The 19,231-nt window shown below is 48.9% G+C and overlaps 9 protein-coding genes across 9 annotated transcripts; 6 read left to right on the top strand and 3 right to left on the bottom strand.

The window, feature by feature from the left end:
• Nucleotides 1–1,076: 1,076 nt before the first annotated feature.
• FPRO_03000 (uncharacterized protein) lies at nucleotides 1,077–2,894 on the top strand (the record flags this gene model as incomplete). The annotated part of the gene is made up of 3 exons (XM_031226837.1): nucleotides 1,077–1,353; nucleotides 1,406–2,032; nucleotides 2,083–2,894. 3 exons carry the CDS (start codon nucleotides 1,077–1,079, stop codon nucleotides 2,892–2,894), a joined length of 1,716 nt encoding a protein of 571 aa, XP_031077333.1.
• Nucleotides 2,895–3,295: 401 nt separating this feature from the next.
• Nucleotides 3,296–4,759, bottom strand: FPRO_03001 (uncharacterized protein; the record flags this gene model as incomplete). Its single annotated transcript, XM_031226836.1, has 2 exons — nucleotides 3,296–4,690; nucleotides 4,739–4,759. 2 exons carry the CDS (start codon nucleotides 4,757–4,759, stop codon nucleotides 3,296–3,298), a joined length of 1,416 nt encoding a protein of 471 aa, XP_031077332.1.
• A 2,031-nt stretch (nucleotides 4,760–6,790) lies between these two features.
• Nucleotides 6,791–7,457, top strand: FPRO_03002 (putative blue-light-inducible Bli-3 protein; the record flags this gene model as incomplete). Its single annotated transcript, XM_031226835.1, has 2 exons — nucleotides 6,791–6,985; nucleotides 7,035–7,457. 2 exons carry the CDS (start codon nucleotides 6,791–6,793, stop codon nucleotides 7,455–7,457), a joined length of 618 nt encoding a protein of 205 aa, XP_031077331.1.
• Nucleotides 7,458–7,539: 82 nt separating this feature from the next.
• Nucleotides 7,540–8,498, bottom strand: FPRO_03003 (putative methyltransferase DPH5; the record flags this gene model as incomplete). The annotated part of the gene is made up of 3 exons (XM_031226834.1): nucleotides 7,540–8,143; nucleotides 8,191–8,315; nucleotides 8,364–8,498. The coding sequence occupies 3 exons, from the start codon at nucleotides 8,496–8,498 to the stop codon at nucleotides 7,540–7,542; spliced, it is 864 nt and encodes a 287-aa protein (XP_031077330.1).
• A 517-nt stretch (nucleotides 8,499–9,015) lies between these two features.
• FPRO_03004 (uncharacterized protein) lies at nucleotides 9,016–9,729 on the top strand (the record flags this gene model as incomplete). The annotated part of the gene is made up of 1 exon (XM_031226833.1): nucleotides 9,016–9,729. One exon carries the CDS (start codon nucleotides 9,016–9,018, stop codon nucleotides 9,727–9,729), a length of 714 nt encoding a protein of 237 aa, XP_031077329.1.
• A 554-nt stretch (nucleotides 9,730–10,283) lies between these two features.
• Nucleotides 10,284–10,880, top strand: FPRO_03005 (putative ubiquitin-conjugating enzyme E2; the record flags this gene model as incomplete). Its single annotated transcript, XM_031226832.1, has 2 exons — nucleotides 10,284–10,449; nucleotides 10,516–10,880. The coding sequence occupies 2 exons, from the start codon at nucleotides 10,284–10,286 to the stop codon at nucleotides 10,878–10,880; spliced, it is 531 nt and encodes a 176-aa protein (XP_031077328.1).
• Nucleotides 10,881–11,114: 234 nt separating this feature from the next.
• Nucleotides 11,115–12,625, bottom strand: FPRO_03006 (uncharacterized protein; the record flags this gene model as incomplete). Its single annotated transcript, XM_031226831.1, has 3 exons — nucleotides 11,115–12,071; nucleotides 12,137–12,330; nucleotides 12,388–12,625. The coding sequence occupies 3 exons, from the start codon at nucleotides 12,623–12,625 to the stop codon at nucleotides 11,115–11,117; spliced, it is 1,389 nt and encodes a 462-aa protein (XP_031077327.1).
• Nucleotides 12,626–14,195: 1,570 nt separating this feature from the next.
• Nucleotides 14,196–15,960, top strand: FPRO_03007 (uncharacterized protein; the record flags this gene model as incomplete). Its single annotated transcript, XM_031226830.1, has 3 exons — nucleotides 14,196–14,866; nucleotides 14,924–15,142; nucleotides 15,195–15,960. 3 exons carry the CDS (start codon nucleotides 14,196–14,198, stop codon nucleotides 15,958–15,960), a joined length of 1,656 nt encoding a protein of 551 aa, XP_031077326.1.
• A 1,415-nt stretch (nucleotides 15,961–17,375) lies between these two features.
• Nucleotides 17,376–18,441, top strand: FPRO_03008 (putative carnitine/acyl carnitine carrier; the record flags this gene model as incomplete). Its single annotated transcript, XM_031226828.1, has 2 exons — nucleotides 17,376–17,715; nucleotides 17,771–18,441. The coding sequence occupies 2 exons, from the start codon at nucleotides 17,376–17,378 to the stop codon at nucleotides 18,439–18,441; spliced, it is 1,011 nt and encodes a 336-aa protein (XP_031077325.1).
• Nucleotides 18,442–19,231: the final 790 nt, after the last annotated feature.

Genomic DNA, 19,231 nt, shown 5'->3' with positions numbered 1-19,231 from the left:
GCGGAGGAAAGCAAATCTGTACTTCTTGAACCAGGCTCAAATCCCCAACAACTAAAAGGGACCGTTCGTTGCAGGTTGTGAGTTGTGAACTGCACGAACCTGAGTGTTATGTTGAATATAAGGAAAGTATATCAAATTGGGAGTCGCGGTTTCAGTTCACACACGCCCAAAGACACGACAGGCAGGGGCGCGCCCGGGAAAGCGTAAAGGGCATAGAGTAGAGAGTCGCGACGTCAGGTGACGTTGGCGGGAAGTTTCTAGTGGAGATCAACTTCCATTCCTACCTACCTACTAAGGTAGTCAGTCACCTAAGATCCATAACTTCACTGACATGAATGAGCCTCACCTTGACTCTCAACGACCTCGCGCTAGCCACATGTCAAATAAACAATTCTCTATATGAGATGAACCCTTGAGGTCATCGTGTGATGGGTTTCACGTGATCTCTTTCCTCTGACCAAAACACTCGAGTTCGGGATACGGCGAGCCCAGAGACATTCGGGACAATATTGTCATATGGAAGGGCCAAATCATACGTCTTCGATGCTTGAACACTTCAAAATTTTACATCGATGTAATTCTATTCAAGTGTAGGCTAGTAATGGCACTCCCATGAGCTCGTGTTGACAGTCGGCGATTCCGGTCTGATGCAACCTATGCCTATCAAATGCCCCGAGGCTCCTCTTCCTCAAGCCCCTGACACGAATGACAAAGTACATCACAGTTACTTGAAAGCTTGTGTATTCAATCACGTGAATCCCAGAGACAACTCGTCAGAATCGATCTTTCGCCGATGCCATCACCATATTCGGTCCTTCCGATGAAGTGCGATTCGACGCCATGGCTTCTCAACATAGGGCTTCCCAGAGGTCTAAAGCATTTACGTACTTCATATGACTAGAATTCATCTCGCTGATCCCGGTTGCGGTGTATGGTGATCAGGCGAGACTCTTTCATAATGGCGGGAGTCCCGTTCTAGCGAGTTGAAGTAATAGTTTAAAAGAAGAGATTTATCGCGGCATTATAGCGATAACTCATACTTGAAGTCATTAATCAGTCTTTACTCATCTTTTGCAATGTCCAGACTGTCTTCAATTTCTCTCATCGCTTTGGCTTCGCCCTTAACCGCCCTGCCGGAGCCCATCAACTCCAAGTTTCAGAATCAAGGATCATGTTCGGGGAACACACCTACGACTCGAGACCAATGGTGTGGATTCGATATCCACAGTGATTACTACTCGGTTGTTCCTGATACTGGTGTGACGAGAGAATACTGGCTTGAAATCAGCGAGATAACCTTTGCTCCGGATGGAGTTCCCAGATTCGCTCAAGCTATCAACGGAACGATACCAGGTATGAGAATGCAGGCTTGGATTATATGCCAAATTGGAGCTAACTTTTCAAGGGCCAACTATCTTTGCCGACTGGGGCGATAATGTTGTCGTTCACATGACAAGTAATCTGAAGACTTCTTCCAACGGTTCATCCTTTCACTTCCATGGCACTCATCAAAATTACACAAACCCACACGATGGAGTTGTTGCTATTACCCAGTGCCCTGTTGCACCAGGGTCCTCTGTAACATACAGATGGCGTGCGACCCAGTATGGTACCTCGTGGTATCACTCTCATTTTGGGCTCCAGACTTATGATGGTGTTTACGGTGGTTTGATCATTCGTGGTCCTGCAAGCGCTAACTATGATGAGGATGTTGGGACTATCATGCTCAGCGACTGGTCGCACAATACTGTCAATCAACTTTTACATGATGTCCAGCGAGAGGGTCCTGCGCTGATGGATAATGTTCTCATCAATGGCACTAATGTTTATGGAAATGACACTGATAAGAACCAGACGGGAGAGAGATTCAGATTGGACTTCGAGGAGGGCAAGACATATCGCCTACGTCTCATCAACACTGGGATTGATACTCTATATAAGTTTTCTATCGATCATCATACTCTCAAGGTCATTGCGGTGGACTTTGTATCAGTTGAGCCCTATGAGACCGACCACATCAGCCTCGCAATCGGTACTGTTCTCACAACTCCTTACCCAGTGCTTTCTTCTAACATTCTCCAGGTGAACGCATGGATATTCTTGTCACGGCAAACCAAGCTTCAAGGGCATCGTCATTTTGGCTTCGCGCTATCCCTCAACTTGACTGCACCAGAAACGTCAACCCTCAGAATGCGCTCGGTATTGTATCTTATGCATCGAACAGCACTACGCCAACGACGAAAGGACGCAAGCACGAGGATCATTGCCAAGATGAGCCTTACGAGAGCATTGTACCTGTCGTTCCTCGCAATGTTGGACCTCCCGAAATGGAAGTCATACAGAACGCCAACCGCTCCTGGAACTCAGATGGCATCATCAAATGGGCGCTTAACAGCACCACCATGATCGCAGAATGGGGTGAACCCTCCCTCCTCAAGCTCAATAACAGCGCCTCATTCACCAAGTCTAATGCTGTCATTCGTGTTCCCAAAAAGGATGTCTGGGTTTACCTTGCTATTGAGACAGAACAGGATATCTCTCATCCTATCCACCTTCACGGATTCGATTTTCAGATTCTCGCTCAAGGCCCCGGCCCATACGATTCAAATGTCACTCTCAACACAGAAAACCCGCCACGCCGTGATACTGCTCTTTTACCTGCCAAAGGACACCTTGTGATCGCATTTCTCACCGACAATCCAGGTGTGTGGCTCATGCATTGCCATATAGGTTGGCATGCTGCTGAAGGCTTCTCGCTACAATTTATTGTTCGAGAAGACGAAATTCCAAGCCTCGTGTCGGACCAGGAATACAAGGATATCGAAGAAGGTTGCAAAGCATGGAATGACTTCTCACACAAGATGAAGATGGAGCAGGACGACTCGGGTATCTGATCAACCATTATGATTTTGCCACAGTTACATAATGCAATCGAATTCATAGACCCCTATAGACCATATACGAATTACTCATGTCGCAAGACGTCAATCTGTCACTCATATTCAGTGTTTCCATGTTACACCTTCAATCCCAGCAGCCTTTGCCTATGTGGGCACTTAATTGGCCATTGTCCTGTCTAGAGATGATGCCCGTTCCCATCCCGCTAATTCTTCATACCATTTTGCCCCCGAGACTCCATTCCAGTTCGTTAAAAATAACAACAACAAGCATTAGCATCCTCATCGCTTGTAGGGGTATCTAAGCATGTTCGGACATAAACATATAATTCGTAACAATCCCATCATCGATTCCCCAATTTCAACGCCAATGTCCCATAGTATCATTATACTGATTCTCAGTCAGCAAGGTCTTCATTCATTAGAATCTCCAGGAAGGACGAGCCTGGGTGGGATTCTCCGCAACAGGGGCAGATACCCTCCTCGTCGCTGTCCCAATCGACATCGTTGATCTCGTATCCACTAGAGCGAGAAAACTGGACCCAATCCCGCTTCTCCATATCTCTAGAGACCGGCACTCGCTTCCAAATGACTGTTTCTTCGTCGCGGCTTGAAGTTGGGTGGCCCTCTTCGGTCGGGGCAGGAGGCAAAGCGCCAAGCCTGACATGGCTGTGTGAGTGTCCATGAACAGTATCCGAATCGTTTTCACTGTCTTCGTCATCATCATCCTTGGGTTTCCACGCCCGAATCACTCGGGCACACCATTTCTTGCCAGAGAGAGGTTGGAGATGCCTAGAGTGAGCCATGTAGGAAGCCGGGCCATCAAGATACAAACCTTCGTCTTTGAGCATGCCGCTCATTTCGGCAGATGCCTTCATTCCAGTATCATCAAAGGGCATGCCCGTGACTTGGAGTTCGTTCAGGGTGCAGCCAAGTTCATGAGAACAAATATCGTGAAGTTCGGATCCGGAGAAGGGAAGAAGGGTGTCGGAAAAGTTTACCAGGTCAAGGCGCAGAGACGCAAGAGATGGCAGCATTCGTGGCCGTGGCTGCTTCCTGTTTCGGTAACTCGGATCGAAGGGTGCACGAAGCCCCTCGAGAAAGTCGACAATCTGGTTCCAAGTGTAGCACCGGAAGCCACCACGAACGAGAGGAGACTCGGTTGGACGTTGCTGAACTTTCAATACGTGGTCCTTCTTTAAATCGCCATGATAACAGCGGTCCAGTTTGTGTCGGCGACAGGGCTGATCGTCATAGTATCGTGCAATGACACGAAAGGTGACATGGGTGATACCCTGACGAAACTTGACGGGAAGCTCGGCAAAGGTGCGAACAGCTTGAGGAGTTGTGAAAGTAAAGTTGTTCGACTCCCACAGGTATCGAGTACCTTCGATGTGAAGAGCTCTGCAGGTAGCCAGGAAATTAATGGCAATCTGGTTACCTCGCGTTTTCTCTTTATCAGACATGTTCTCAGGTGTGAGGGGGGATAGAGGATCGACAATTGGGAAGGGAGATTTCATAGCAAACTTCAGAATACGAAGAATGACTTCCATAGGAAGATATGGATGACCAAGCTCCTGAGCGGTCATAGAAGATCGGGTCTTGCGCTTCAAAGGATTGTCTTGATTCATGTGGTTCAGAGCAACAGAAGACCAGGAAATGCCGTTTTCGCGCAGAATACGCTTGAGTTTCAGGTTCTCTTCGGTGAGAGACTGATTTACACGGCGGAGAGGATGGTTAAAGGCAGCCTTAGCCTGGTCTTCCTTGTCCCGACATTCCCACGGGTAAGCCGTCTATAACTTGTCAGCTAACTCCAGGATGCATATCTTTGAGATACTAACCGCGGGGGTGTTTGATGTCATGGTCACGTTTGGAAAGATAGTTGACGTATGCTGATGGCTGATTGAACGAAGAACGTCGGATAAACGATCGCAAGTTCCAGTCAACGAGAGTGGACGAGTAACAACTACGTTGGTCAGAAGTGAAATGAAGATGTCCCGAGCTTAGCCAGAAACTAAGACCACAAATGGGTTGGATGGTCTTTGTACAGTCGATGGCGATGGACAAGGTAGACGAAAATGAAATGGGAAAGAAGATGAAGAATTTGAAGGGGAGGCTTGTACAGAGAACAGAATGCAGAAGTAGGTATGCTGCAATCCTGTTGCGCCGGCACTGAATTAAGGGTTTATCTTTTTTGCTGTGATGCGGTCTGGGGTAGTCAAGTGAGGTGAAGAAGAGTGGAAAAGGCACATCCGGCCCGGGAAATGCTATCCGCTTGTCTCTCGACCAGATTTGCGAATTGCAGTTGACAACAGCAAAGGCGCGATGCCTCCAGTGTCTGTTTGTGCTGGCTTGTTGATTGCAGAATGGTCTGGGATGGAGGAAGACGAGGGCTGGTGTTGCACGGGAAGTGCGTAGGGATGGAAGTCGCTGGTCGGCATGTTCTTACCTGAGGTTGCTTAAGCCAGGTGGAGTGGAGTTCCCGTCCCTAAAGTCTGCTGTTTCTTGTGTGACGTTATAGGCTCGGATTAAGGAAGGCACCACTTGCAACACAATTAATAAGGCAAGGACCGCCGGGCGAGTGCTACCCGTCGCACCTGTCTTTGCCGCTCGCCGACTGAAATTCCCCAAAAGTGGCAGCCCATGCGATCGAGATCTCCGAAGGTCCACAGAGAGAGTTTATTACTACTAAGGTAGACGGAGACAAAACATCCGGGAATCTTAAGGCAATGACAATATCTTCTGGCGTCATCAAACGTTTACCTGTCAATGGGAATTACCTAGGAAATCACTGCGACAAAGTAGTAACATCCCAATCTTTCAGTGGTGTAAACCGCTCACTCGACTGACATTAAGCTGAATGGGCTCCATAACAGGAAATGTAACTGCAGATAGAGCAAAGCTCCTATTCGAGCTTCCTATCGGAAGTCTTCAACAAACAGATAGCCTAGGTATCCTGCCTATCATTTTGAGCTGTGTAGCACAAGGGTTGCGAAGCTATTCCTTGACGAAGATCGTGCTAGGGTAGAACGATCATTATTCGACTGCAGTCGAGTTATGAATACCAAGAGACAACTTGTGTTTCATTGGCCACATTATCCCTCGCGTCCTCTCCGAAGATATCCCTAGTATTATTCAGGATCTGGCAGTGATTCAGATACAATCATGTCCAGTAAGTCAAGGGCTCACACAGGCAAGGGTTTCCTACGAATAACCAAAACCATATTCAATCCAACGCAAGCTCCCGTGAACAAGCATTGTGTATTGAGCGGAGCGGGTCTCTGCATAACGGTATTGACCAACCTGCATTGAACGGAAGATAGTACAACGGAAAGACTCGTTTCCTTTGGCTCCTCGGTACTCAGATACCTAAAGTACTAAGGTAGATCTCAGTAGCCTCGAGTTAACGATGGGTTACTTGGGCCAGGGCTGGCCATGAGGTGCTGGCTCCCATTCCAAGGAGGAGGGTGAAATAGAAGTAATAGAAGCCCAGTGTGACTGAGACATAAATATTGTGCCCAGTCCCCAAATCATACTACCGAAATCCAATGGAGTCCTTGATTGGTAGAATGACGCGAGGCTTGTTGACACAACAGCTTCATGCCTCCGTGCAGGAACCCATCATGGACGCTGACGTCACCATTATTATTGTTCGATCTCAAACACCCCGCTGCGATTGCCCTACATGTCAACTGAACATCGATGATGAAATGCATACGATTGTGCCATGATGGCTTGCATGCTACCTTATGATGTGTAAGCAATAGTTTGTTTGGAAGGAGGTATATAAATCTGCTGGAGAAGCTTCAACTTTTGTGCATGAGCTCTGATCTTATCTTCAAACATCAACATCTACAACCCAGAACACTCCCACACATACCAAACCAAGCAAGATGTCTTTCTCTAACGCAAACACTGGCGATGCCCCCGCCGATCCTTACAAGAAGGCAAACGCCGAGGAGGTTCCCCTCCAGACCAAGATTGAGGATCTCGTCCACTTCATTACCAAGGAGAAGTTTGGCATGATGACCACCCGTGGCTCAGGCTCTGGTAACCTTGTATCTCGCTGCATGGCACTGGCTGCCACAGTAAGTGTGTCTTTCATTGGGGTTGAAACTCTATCTGACCCTATTGTAGGAGACTGGAGGCATTGACCTTCTCTTCCACACCAACACGGAGTCTGGCAAGACCGACGACCTCGATGCTGACCCTCACGTCAACGTTTCTTTCATCAACGCCTCCGGAGAGTGGGCTTCCATTGCTGGCAATGCTAGTATTAGCACGGATCGAAGTCTTGTTTCCAAGCACTACAGCCCTACACTCAAGGCTTGGCTTGGTGATCTCGGTGACGGTGTCCATGATGGTTCTGAGAATGATCCTCGTATTGGAATCATCCGGGTCAAGACAGTATCGGTCACCTATTCTCTCGTTTCCAAGAACCTGCTGAGCCGCGCTGCCGACATTGCTTCCAGCGCCGTCACTGGCAAGCCTGCTTCGCCCAACACATTGAGGGAGATTTCGGAAGGGGATGTGCGATCTTGGCGCGCTTCGCGAGAGTAATGTTCTCAATAATGCAAATCTCGCTTGTACGATAGGACTTTTATCAAAGGCGATACGAATTCATGACGATATTAGCAACCATTCACAGCTGCTTTCCGTACTCAGCTTTCCATAGCCTATCCCACTTCTCCTTGTCAACCGCAAACTGCCGGACGTAGTCGAGCTCCAGCTCGTGTGTTCTTCGGCCAAGGAGGACGAGACTGTGAAGAGGAGGCCCTAGCTCCTCGTCCGTAGAGCAAAGCTCCTCCAAAGTACCAGCCACGAACTTCTCCGTCTTGCCTCCGACGCGAGCAGCGCCAATGGCCAGACTGTCCTTGGTATAGACACCCTCCTTACGCTCGTCTTCAATCTCTAGCATCTGTTGTGCACACTGGCCGACAGTCATGTAGCGGGGAGGCTCGTAGACTAGACGACCTCGGGCCATGTTCTCGAGGCTCTGCTCCTTGACCTTGATATCGACCAAGACTAGCGTGTGTAAACCGATTTGACGATTCTCCTTTATCCGATCGTAGAAAGATGCGGGCTTCCATGTATCAGTGAAGAAAACCATGGACACGGTTTGTCCAAAGTTGTAGAGCTGGAGACCGCATGCGCCAATCCCGGACATGATGGAGGCGTTGGGAACGGTTCGGACAGGGATTTCGAGTTCCCGGGCACGAAGAACAAGATCCGTATGAGTAGTAGCACTGTAAGGTATCAGTATACAGCTACAAGTTGGATCACTAGATCGTACCCGAAGGGATCTCCAACAACAAGGAACGCAACATCTTCATTCTGCGCATTCCGGAGGATCTCGTCGCTGTTTGACTCGACCATCTCACGGTCAGCTACAGTGATGGATCGTCCATAATACGATTCCTGGCATAATCAGCATTGGCTCTTGGTTTAGGGGATGGTTGCATGTACCAAGACAGATTGCTCGACAAGCAGAATGCTAGTATAAGCCTCCAGGTAGACCCTGGAGGCTTTCTTGACGACCTCAAGACCCTTGACAGTAATATCTGTCTCGTCAGAGAGACCAAGTCCTACGAGGTACAACATTGTGATCCTTCTACGTTTGATTATTGCAGTAGTATTTCGTGGTGAAAAATTGTCCTTGGGTCGCGACTCAAAAAAAGAGATGCCCCGCGGCGGGGTATTTTTTTTATAGCGCTAGGTTCCTAAGGTTTGCTGTGACCTCATGCCAAGTACCCCTGTCGCTCCAAAGCATTTCCCGTCTGGCCCGGGATAAATCGCACGGGCCGGGTCAGGTTTAACACCGGGACAATGTTGCGGTTTCGAAGAAGTCCAAGGCTAATAAGTATATCTTATAGACCCAACGCTAAGTTTTCATATGCGGCGCGAGCATAATGGAGATGGATTACAGCTTGTAATGCAGAAGCAAGAACCGAAATTGCATTTTAAGAGCGTGGTTTTAAGTTAGATGCTGTTTTCTTGTGAGTATCTTTTTCGGCTAGACTTGGTATAAATTCTGCCACTATGATCGCGTCCCAACTTTTATCATCCATGATCAGTCTAGAACCTATACGCTTTGCTCTTCACATACTGTTATAACCCAATGTCCGACTCCAAGAAAGGCGCCTATGGTGGCGCGCCATCAGGCGATACCGATTTTCGAAAGACCTACGATCTCGACGAATACGCTGCCAAAGCCAATGAACGCGAGGCAAAAGAGAAAGAAGAGTCCAAGGCGCGTTATGAAGCCAAGCTGGCAGGCAAGAAATACCACAAGCCTCTAACGGGCGACGAAACATACACATCAGCACGCCGGAATGTCATAGATCTCACACAACAAATCGGAAAAACGCAGCTTGTCCCCGGAGGTGCAGGTGTCGGAAAGCGTGGCCGTGGAGCTGGTTTCTACTGTGAGCCTTGCGATCTCACGTTCAAAGACAACAAGCAATACATTGAGCATCTCAACACACCACAGCACTTGATAAATACGGGACAAACGACTGAAGTCAAGCGCGCGACGGCAGAGGAAGTCCACGAACGTATTGAGTATTACATCCGACGGCGAGACGAGCTGGAGAAGGAGAAGCAGACTAGCCTACACGAACGACTACAGTTGCGGGAAGAAGAGGCCGAGAAAGAAGCCGAAGAGCGGAGGAAGAAGAGAAGAGAGGATAATGAAAGGAAGAGGATCAAGAAGGAGGAGGAGGCAAGGGTGAAGATGGAATATGGAGAGGACCTTCGTGTTGATGGTGAACATGACGAAGACGATATGATGGCAGCAATGGGCTTTACTGGATTTGGGACGTCGAAGAAGTGATGGATATCTAGGTTGTTCAATGATACCCCGCGTTCAACATGGTTTTTATATGAAAAGTTCAGTCGGCGTACAACAGTCAAGAATGAAACAGATGGTTGGAGATATCGCAACAATACAGAGGTCGGTGTGGGTGAAGTCAACACTATAAATTAAAAGTGAAAGCAATATGAAACAGCATGCATATTCTAAGCGCCACTCATTCCTTCCATGACTCAATAGATGCAAACCATAGCATCCAATGTTGCGAAATGAGCGCCGCATTATTCCACTACCGTCCTTACTTTGCCTTAGGCTATCGAATGAATCCATACTACGTTCATGGGATCCGTGAGGCGGGGCCGTTTTCCAGCTAGAGCCCAACGACTCCCCCACCATCCGCCTCTACCAGGATATCCTATGAGGTAAAGTACCTACCTAGTAATGGACCACGCATCTGCGGACTGATCTTGCATATACATATACGACCTCACCAGCTTCTGCTGGCGCCGTCCAATCCTTCTCTCAAGTACCAACCAAGCTAGAACCCGCATCAGCGCTTCGTCCACAAAGACATCATGGCCGCTAGTTCTGCTCCAGCAGCTTCGTTGCTGAAGCGACAACTCAAAGAGATGCAGGCTGGCAAGGATATTCCAGGCATCTCATGCGGCCTCGTAAACGATAACAACATCTTTGAGTGGGAGGTGATGCTCATGATTAGCGACGACTGCAAATACTACGGCGGTACGGCCAGAGCCTAACCTCGCTCCCCCCTCATGGCCTTGGACATACGCTGACCTCGACTTCTAGGAGGCAACTTCCGGGCTCGTCTATCCTTTCCGTCGAGTTACCCTCACATGCCACCTTCACTCACATTTCAAGACCCAATTCCTTTCCACCCGAATATCTACGAAAACGGCAAGCTCTGCATTTCCATCCTCCATCCTCCCGAGGAAGACGAATATGGCTACGAAGCAGCCTCTGAACGCTGGAGCCCTGTCCAGACACCCGAAACTATTCTTCTCAGCACCATCAGTCTTTTCCACAGCCCCAATGACGAGAGCCCTGCCAATGTGGAGGCTGCACGTATGTTCCGCGAGGAGAGGGAGGGCAAGAACAAGGATTTCCGAAGACGCTGCAGAAAGTGCGTGAGGGAGAGCCTGGGAGAGGATTAGATGCAGGACTGTTCTCTATATATGTGGCTATCATGGGAGTGCGAAGCATACGCGGGTTGGCGTTAGGTGGTTGGAACGCCTTGAGATGGTCATCAGCGTTCAAGCGGTGTCATGGAGCCTTGGGCGTATTTTAAATCATGGTTGAACCATTAGTGAAATAGTGACCCTTCCTATTGTTGCACAGGAACATTACGATGGATTTTCGTTGCTGCTTTCCTTCTCGGGTTGCAATATCTAAATGCTCTCTTCACCAACAAGCCCAATGACTTTGCCAACTACACGGTCCCATTCCTGATCCCACCTCAGAGAGCCCTCACTAACTGCACCCTTCTTCAAACGAGCCAGCTCCTCTTGTCCCGAAAAGCCCAGAAGTCTCGCGAGAATCTCCGCCAGTTCTGATGAAGTTTCGAAACCACAACCATTTTGACCTTCCTTGACAAGCTCGCTGAAGCTCTCAAAAGCCGAGTATGCTGCGACGGGGAGACCAGCACCAAACATGTCCACCACCTTCATGGGAAGATCAACGCCCGAGCTGGACTTATGCAGCGAGATACCAAGGTCTGCCGAAGCAAGAAGTGAAGCATAGTCCCTGGTGGAAAGCCACGCTGTTATGATACGAACGCCAGGTAGTTTACCACCCTCCTGGAGTGTCTTGATTTTTTCAAGATAGAGTTCTTTTTGCGGACCCTTGCCGGTAATTATAGCTAGGATGGGTGAGGCCTCGGCGGAACTGGCATAGGAGACGAGAGCATCCAGGAGCAGACCAAAGTCCTCGTCTGGCGTCCAGGAAGTGCTACTTACGATGAGCCGTACTGCTCCATCGACAATATCCTTGGCAACGTCTTTAGTCTCTGCAAGTCGAGACAAGAAGGTCAGACGTTTTGTAGTAGAGAGAATAGGTTGAAACACCTGGGCAGGTCGGTCATGAAGTGTGAGGACAGAACGTTTCAGGTTGAAAGGCCTCTCTTTGAGCTGACGGGCCATAGCATCGGTGACAGAGAGGTTGATATCTCCTAGATAGCGTCCGAAGCCGGTTTCATACCAACGATACACAGGAACCAATGGCTTAACATACCACTTCCCTTGCGCCAGAATGGTGTAGCCATAATTATGCCAGTCCACTACAAGCTTACTACCTCGTAGAAAGGAAACCAAGAGTGCAACATGAAAAGTTGGAATCGAGGGAGGGTTCTTGGGGGGGTTGTTAGCTACCTTGAAGCTGAAAGAACTGTGAGTATGATATCATATTAACTTACTTGAATGATGATCCATTTTGCAGCAGGAGCATCGTACATCAAGGTACTGAACAAACCCCAGAACTGCCATAAAACCTTGAGAGGAATGTTGAGAAAGAATGGCAATGTCCCCCATTGAAGGACCTCAGGCTGTGGTGGGAGTGCATACATAGTAACGCGAGGATTGCCGATAAGATCGGGGTGTCTTGAAGTTTCTACCCCATTGTTAGGATGTGCACATAAGTCGCGATATGCAGGTGATGGAACCATACCTTTGTAGCCCACGATATCGACATTTCGACCATGTTTGGCAACACTCAAAGCATGATATTGCATGCGAGGACTGCGCCCGACGTCGCCGACGACAAGAATCTGGATATGATCATCTTCAGGTTTCCGAGAAGGCTGATAGCGAGTAGGGATAAGGATCGCAAGACCACGTATCAGCCATACCAGGAAGACACAGCTGAGAGCGCCAGCAAAGACGGAGACAATAAAAGCGGCTGACATGTCAATAAAGGAATGAATCGGCAATCATAACATGGCGTCGAGACTAATATGAATCCTTTTGGTGGTGCCCGCAGCAACCAGCTATGGGCGTTGTTGGAGTTGAGTTGGCCAAGGCCAAGGCCACCTTGCACTCACTGGTCAAATGGATTCGAGGTTCCACAGACCAGGATGCACAGGTGCCGACGGTAAGAAAGACAAGGCAAGATGGCAAAACAAAGCGATCTCGATTGAAGCTGATCCTAGAAGACGATCAAACATAGATATCAGTAAAGAGTATATTGACGCATAAGGTAAGGGAGAGTTGATAGGGCAAAAAGGTGTCCCACTGGTGAACAATGAAGGCTTTGCGAATCATTCCACTCTCAAACTCTCAAAGGCATCACCGACTGCTCTCGTCTAACTTCAACCCAAAACAACAAAGGTAAATTTCTTATGTTGTAATAGAGGGAATATGCAGTCTATTAAGCAATACATTCGTCTCAATTAATGTGCTGATTGTCATAGCTGATGTCTCTCTGCCAAGCAAAGCAATCTACCTTGGGTGATGCAAGCAAACATCCAATGCCTTTGAGACCTGATCAATTTCCTACTATGCATCTTAGTGCTAGGTAGTCACAAAGCACCTAACCTTAGTTTTTGTTAAATACTTACCCAGAATTGTCCAGCCTATTTGCGCTCATACTTTGTGGATGGGTGTACATATAATGCAGAGCATACAGACGGGCAACGGGAGATTATCTCAAGACGAAGTTCAGGGGTTGAGATGCAACTCTGCTGCGGGGTGTGATAGCATTAGGCCTAAAAAGCGAGCTTGAGCATCAAATGCACTAACTCTTAGCGGAAAAGTAACCGCATGCAGGGGGGGAACGCCAAACTTTCCAGCGCTCAGCCAGTCAAAACTGGCCCTCCCCTAGCAATCCCCGGCCAAACGACAGGGCCATGAGGGCCAACCAACCCATGATGTATCAGAGGATCAGGAAGGAGCAAACCCAGATCAACAATCAAGTGACTTCAAAATGGTATCAAGACTTGGCGAACCCAACAGCCTTAGCAACTCTTTCACCGACTAAGATCAAATCTTCAGCAGGATCAAATGGCTCGACTCTAATCCGCCGATCGAGTCATCAACTTTTCTTTCCCTCTCTCCAGCTGTTTCCATCTTGGGTCTTGATCCTCTTGGCTCCCCGTCGATCGCTGCTCATTCGGGTTGTTACTTTTAGCTCCACGTGCTGGAGTCTCCTATCTCTAGTCCGCCACAACCACCACGGCTCATCACGCCTCCCGCGTCTACTCTAGAAAGGATTCTAGACGTCCCACGATCTCTGTTTCTCTTGCCTTTCTGTACCCGATACCGTACAGCTGCTTGCGACGCGCCCGTTTCACAAATTTAATTTTACGCTCGACTGATGACGTTGCGATTGGCCCTAGGGGAGGTGTAAGGACTCTCTTTGAAATCGCCAACACTTGCGCCGATATCCGATCACCGCCCTCATTGAGCGTCGTCCCCGTAACTTGATTCAGGGCGGAACTCTTGACTTGAGCAACCATCCCGAGTTCTATAAATTATAACATGACGTCCTCATACGTCCTTCCGACTTCCACTCTGCCGCATGCGCATCAGAACCATATGCATTCACACACGCGAAGTCATTCTCAATCGTCGTTGAACAACCTTAGACGACAATCGACTTTCTCCAACGGGAGCCTTCCATCAGTACCCGACGAAGACCATAACCACGATGTTAGCCATGATTGTGCGGATGGAAACGGAAACCATTCTGCACACTCCCACAACCCGAGTATCCACAAGCATGGACACAGACGCTCCCGCATGTCCAACACAAGCGCAACTATTGCCCGCGAGAAACTCCCTCCAGCCCCATTAAACACATTGGAGGGGTGGACAGAAGAGAGAACACCGGGAGGCAAGAGCATACTTACACCAGGTCCCGAATCGGCCAATATGACTTATTCTCCTCCGGAATTTCCCCACGACCATCATGACCACGGCCATCACGATCATTCCCACGACCATTCCCACGACCATTCGCATTCTCACAACCACTCACATAGTCATGACCATAGCAATCATTATGGGCATGATCATGGCCACCCGCATGATGATGACAAGGGCAAAAGATCATTATTCACCCGGATGATTCTGCCGTATACAACAAGATTTCCTATTTTGAATGCTATCTTGATTGAGAAGGACTCCAGGCGTATTTTTTACTTTATGGCGTAAGCGAAACCGCATGATTTATCTGGGATGCTTGGTTAATTCAAATCTCCGTCTAGGCTCAACTTTTCGTTCATGGCTGTACAGGCGTTTTATGGCTACGTCACAGACTCGCTTGGTTTACTGAGCGACAGTATCCATATGTTCTTTGATTGCGTGGCGCTCATGGTGGGCTTGTTGGCTGCTGTATTGAGCAAATGGCCGCGAAGCCAGAGATTTCCTTATGGCTTCGGCAAGATTGAGACATTGAGTGGGTTCGCCAACGGTATCTTGTTGATGTAAGTAACTTTCGGCACATCTGCAGGCCCGTTATTAACTTATTGGGTGTAGGTTACTCAGTGTCGAAATTGCCTTTGAGGCTTTTGAACGGCTGTGGGAGGGAACTCAAACAAAGCGATTAGGCGAGCTCTTTATTGTGAGCACTTTGGGTCTTCTTGTTAATCTGGTTGGAATGATGGCATTCGGTCACCATCACCACGGACACGACCATGGACACGACCACGGGCATTCTCACAGCCATGATCATGGTCATAACCATGGCCATGACCACGGCCACAGCCACGACAACGAGAACATGCACGGCATTTACTTGCATATCCTTGCCGATACCTTGGGCAGCGTGTCGGTCATCGTATCGACATTATTAACGAGCTTATGGGGATGGGCCGGATGGGATCCGTTGGCCTCATGCTTTATTGCTGTTCTGATCTTTCTTTCATCCAAGCCGCTAGTATACTCGTCAGCAAAACGGCTACTACTAAGCATCCCAGAAGATACAGAGTACAATCTTCGAAACAGCTTAGGCGGTATCCTGAACCAACGAGGAGTAGTAGGCTATTCGTCGCCAAAGTTTTGGAGGGATGATCACAGCGCTAGCCCTAGTGGTGGGAAGTTATTAGGCGTTGTTCACGTCGTGGCAGCAAGAGGAGCTCCGTTGGAAGACGTCCGAGATCGAGTTCGCGATTATCTCTTGAGAGAAGGGGCAGACGTTGTGGTGCAAGTTGAACGAGAAGGAGACAACAGCTGTTGGTGCAGTAGACGAGGAATCCCAGCTCCACCAGCAACGCCCACATTGACATCAGCGAAGGCATTCTAGAAGTCGAGTTTTAAGTTGGGATGAATAGTATGAAGGAGGTGGGAGTGTACAGTGAAGGGGAGAAGCATTGTCGCGAGACGAAGTGTAAGACTTGCTTGTATCAAAGAGGGACAGATGATTGTCGATTTATTTGCTGAAGGATATTGCGTTGGAATAACGGTAGCCGCCAAAGAAAAGAGACTGGTAAATGGGTCAATACCGTTGCCAGTTGGGTTGTCTTGGTGTTCTCAGGCTATGAATGCCTGGAGTTGGCCAACAAGGTCATTCATGGGGCACGTGGTGGATCACATGTATCATTATAATAGTTTTACTTGGATTTTCATCATGGAGACAGAGACTTTAGAGTAGAGGGGTAAGACAGGTGTATATCCAGCAATAGAGCAGGCTTCAATCACTATTCACATCTTGCTTGCTATATCTGTAGCTCGTGATCAGGCTATAATACCAGTAAAGGTATCTATGTAGGTATATCTGAGACAAAATTGCGGTTTGCAACTTTGCATGTGATAGTCAGATGCAGGAGATGGGGACTGTGGGGCTCTTCTCCAACTGAAGGAGCCTAATCTGACCTGAAGATCTGGTGTATGACCTCACTTGACCTTTTGAGCCCTAGATGCAGAGCCCCTAATCCCGACTCAATTCCGTCTGCCCGGGCTGTTGTAGCAGTGTAACCACATGCTCTGCAGTCAGCGCACTGCATTGCATGGTAACTGACATCAGCTTCCCAGAGCAATGAATGATATGCCGGCCTCTGGTACCCCACGAAACTCGGTCCTTTTCCATGTGGGGAAGACAGAGACTCATGATGCACCCCGCGAGCCGAAGCCGAGGCAACAAAAAACGAACAGAGCCGGGACCGGGGCTCGGGGATCGCGGGTGAGTGAGAGATCATTGCCCCGGAAGACCGAGTGGGAGTTGGAGAATTAGATTTACTAGCTTTGTTACTACCCATGAATTTTTTTTCGTTTTGATAATTACTATTTATCTCGCTGTGAAATGGATAATAATCAAGCAAAGGGATGCACTGAGACGTGAAGAAGCTCCATAGCAGAACCTCAGTCAAGCTCGTACCAATCGAATAGCAGCTTAGAAAATACGCCTGTGACGTGCCCGATCAGATCTTGGTTAATAACATACTCTCACCTCTCACTACTTCCCCCCTCTCTTTGTTTACACCTTTTCTTTCTTGTTTTATATCCCCATAGCTCTCTACTTGACTTGCATCATAAGCTCTTGGTTACAAGCTACACCCTCCCCTCGGCCGAGACCACCCCACACTCTTATTATCCCACTCCCGTCCTCCACATTCCATATTCCGAGGTTCATTTTGTCAAAATCCAACATAAACCCTTCCTTCACCTCACCTCTCAGAGTCTCCTCCTTCCCGGCCATCCTCCCCCTCCAAACTCTTCACAATGTCCTCCGCCGATACCCCCGACTCCGCCATCGAGGCCCGTGTCGTAGACAAGCTGAAGACCATTGCGCCCACTCCTGAACCAAAAGATGACTCCAAGGCCGGCGCATCCTCTGGCCTCGCTCAGCAGCTCCGCGCCTTTGCGGCTGGTGGTTTCGGTGGTCTCTGCGCTGTCGTAGTGGGACATCCTTTCGATCTTGTCAAGGTCCGCCTTCAAACCGCTGAGAGAGGTGTTTACTCCTCTGCCATCGATGTTGTTCGCAAGAGTATTGCTCGTGATGGTCTGCGAAGAGGTCTTTACGCTGGCGTAAGCGCGCCTCTTGTCGGTGTCACACCTATGTGTACGTTGTAATCCCTTTTCAACTTCCCATGCCTTCAACTGACCTAGCTACCTAGTTGCTGTGTCCTTTTGGGGTTACGACCTCGGCAAGCAAATCGTCCGAGGTGTCAGTGAAGTCCCCGCCGAGGGTCTCACAATCGCCCAGATCTCAACCGCCGGCTTCATCTCCGCCATTCCCATGACCGCCATCACAGCACCCTTCGAGCGCATCAAGGTCATCCTCCAAGTCCAGGGTCAGAAGCAGCTTGCTCCCGGCGAGAAGCCCAAGTATAACGGAGGTGTTGACGTCGTCCGCCAGCTCTACAAGGAGGGTGGTCTCCGCAGCGTCTTCCGCGGCAGCGCTGCTACTCTCGCCCGTGACGGCCCCGGTTCTGCTGCCTACTTTGCCGCCTACGAGTACATCAAGCGAAAGATGACACCGATTGATCCCCTCACTGGAAAGCCCAGCGGTCAGCTTAGTCTCAGTGCTATCACATGCGCTGGAGCTGCCGCTGGAGTTGCCATGTGGATACCTGTCTTCCCCATCGATACGGTCAAGTCTCGTCTGCAGACCTCGGAGGGAAATATCTCCGTTGGCAGCATCGTTCGTGAGCTCTACGGAAAGGGTGGCGTCAAGGCGTTCTTCCCAGGATTTGGCCCTGCCCTTGCTCGTGCTGTGCCCGCCAACGCTGCTACTTTCCTTGGTGTCGAGCTGGCTCACCAGGCCATGAACAAGGTCTTCGGCTAGATGCCATTGCAAAGAAGTCGAAGAGGTAAAGCGATATAGGCATAGATAGGAAAAGCTTGCTTTCGGATTTTTCAGGGTTTCGACACGGGTTGTTGACCATTGGACAAGGTCACAGCGGATGGATGGCGTTGGTTGCTGGGCATGACGTGAATTGTATTTTCTCATCGGCGGTGGATGCGCATTTCAAGCAGAATTCGAGCGCTGAGCATATCATTTGTTTTAGGCACATAGATCATGAACAGTTAGATCGTGTTATTGACTTTCTGTTGTGACGGATAGATGAATCAAAACATAATTCCGCGCACCCACCAAGTGTTTTACTTAGCTCGTCACGAACAGTGGCCGAATGAAGTGGTGAAGATGAGAGTTGGTGTTCACTTTCTAAACAAAATACATTTGAGCAATCTTGTGCTCTTGAGGGCGATCGTGCCTATAATCCTGGTATCGCTATATGCTATCCCACGTACCAGAATACATTGCCGCCGTTTTCGCCGTAATAACCGTGCGCCGGATCCCAAAGTGCAAAGCAATATGCTCTTAGGCAACTCAATGAAACATGTTGTTGTTCTTGTAAATTCATCCCTTCCCTAGGTATCAATCCTAATGCTAATAGGTCCGGCGTATCATTGCTGCGCTCCATTTCGTGAGTGGATGGTATCCCGCCAGTTCGCCGATGCCATGAGTAAAAAGACAGACCTGCCTGTCGTTGATTAAGTAAGAGTAAACGACGAGCAGGAAGCAACGCGCGCTGAAATAGTATAAGGCGAAGACATAAATAACGTCCTGCTCT

The sequence above is a fragment of the Fusarium proliferatum genome, assembly GCF_900067095.1.
Source record: "Fusarium proliferatum ET1 genome assembly, contig: FPRO_scaffold002, whole genome shotgun sequence".
Classification (NCBI taxonomy): domain Eukaryota; kingdom Fungi; phylum Ascomycota; class Sordariomycetes; order Hypocreales; family Nectriaceae; genus Fusarium; species Fusarium proliferatum.
This window is presented reverse-complemented; position numbering and strand designations above follow the sequence as displayed.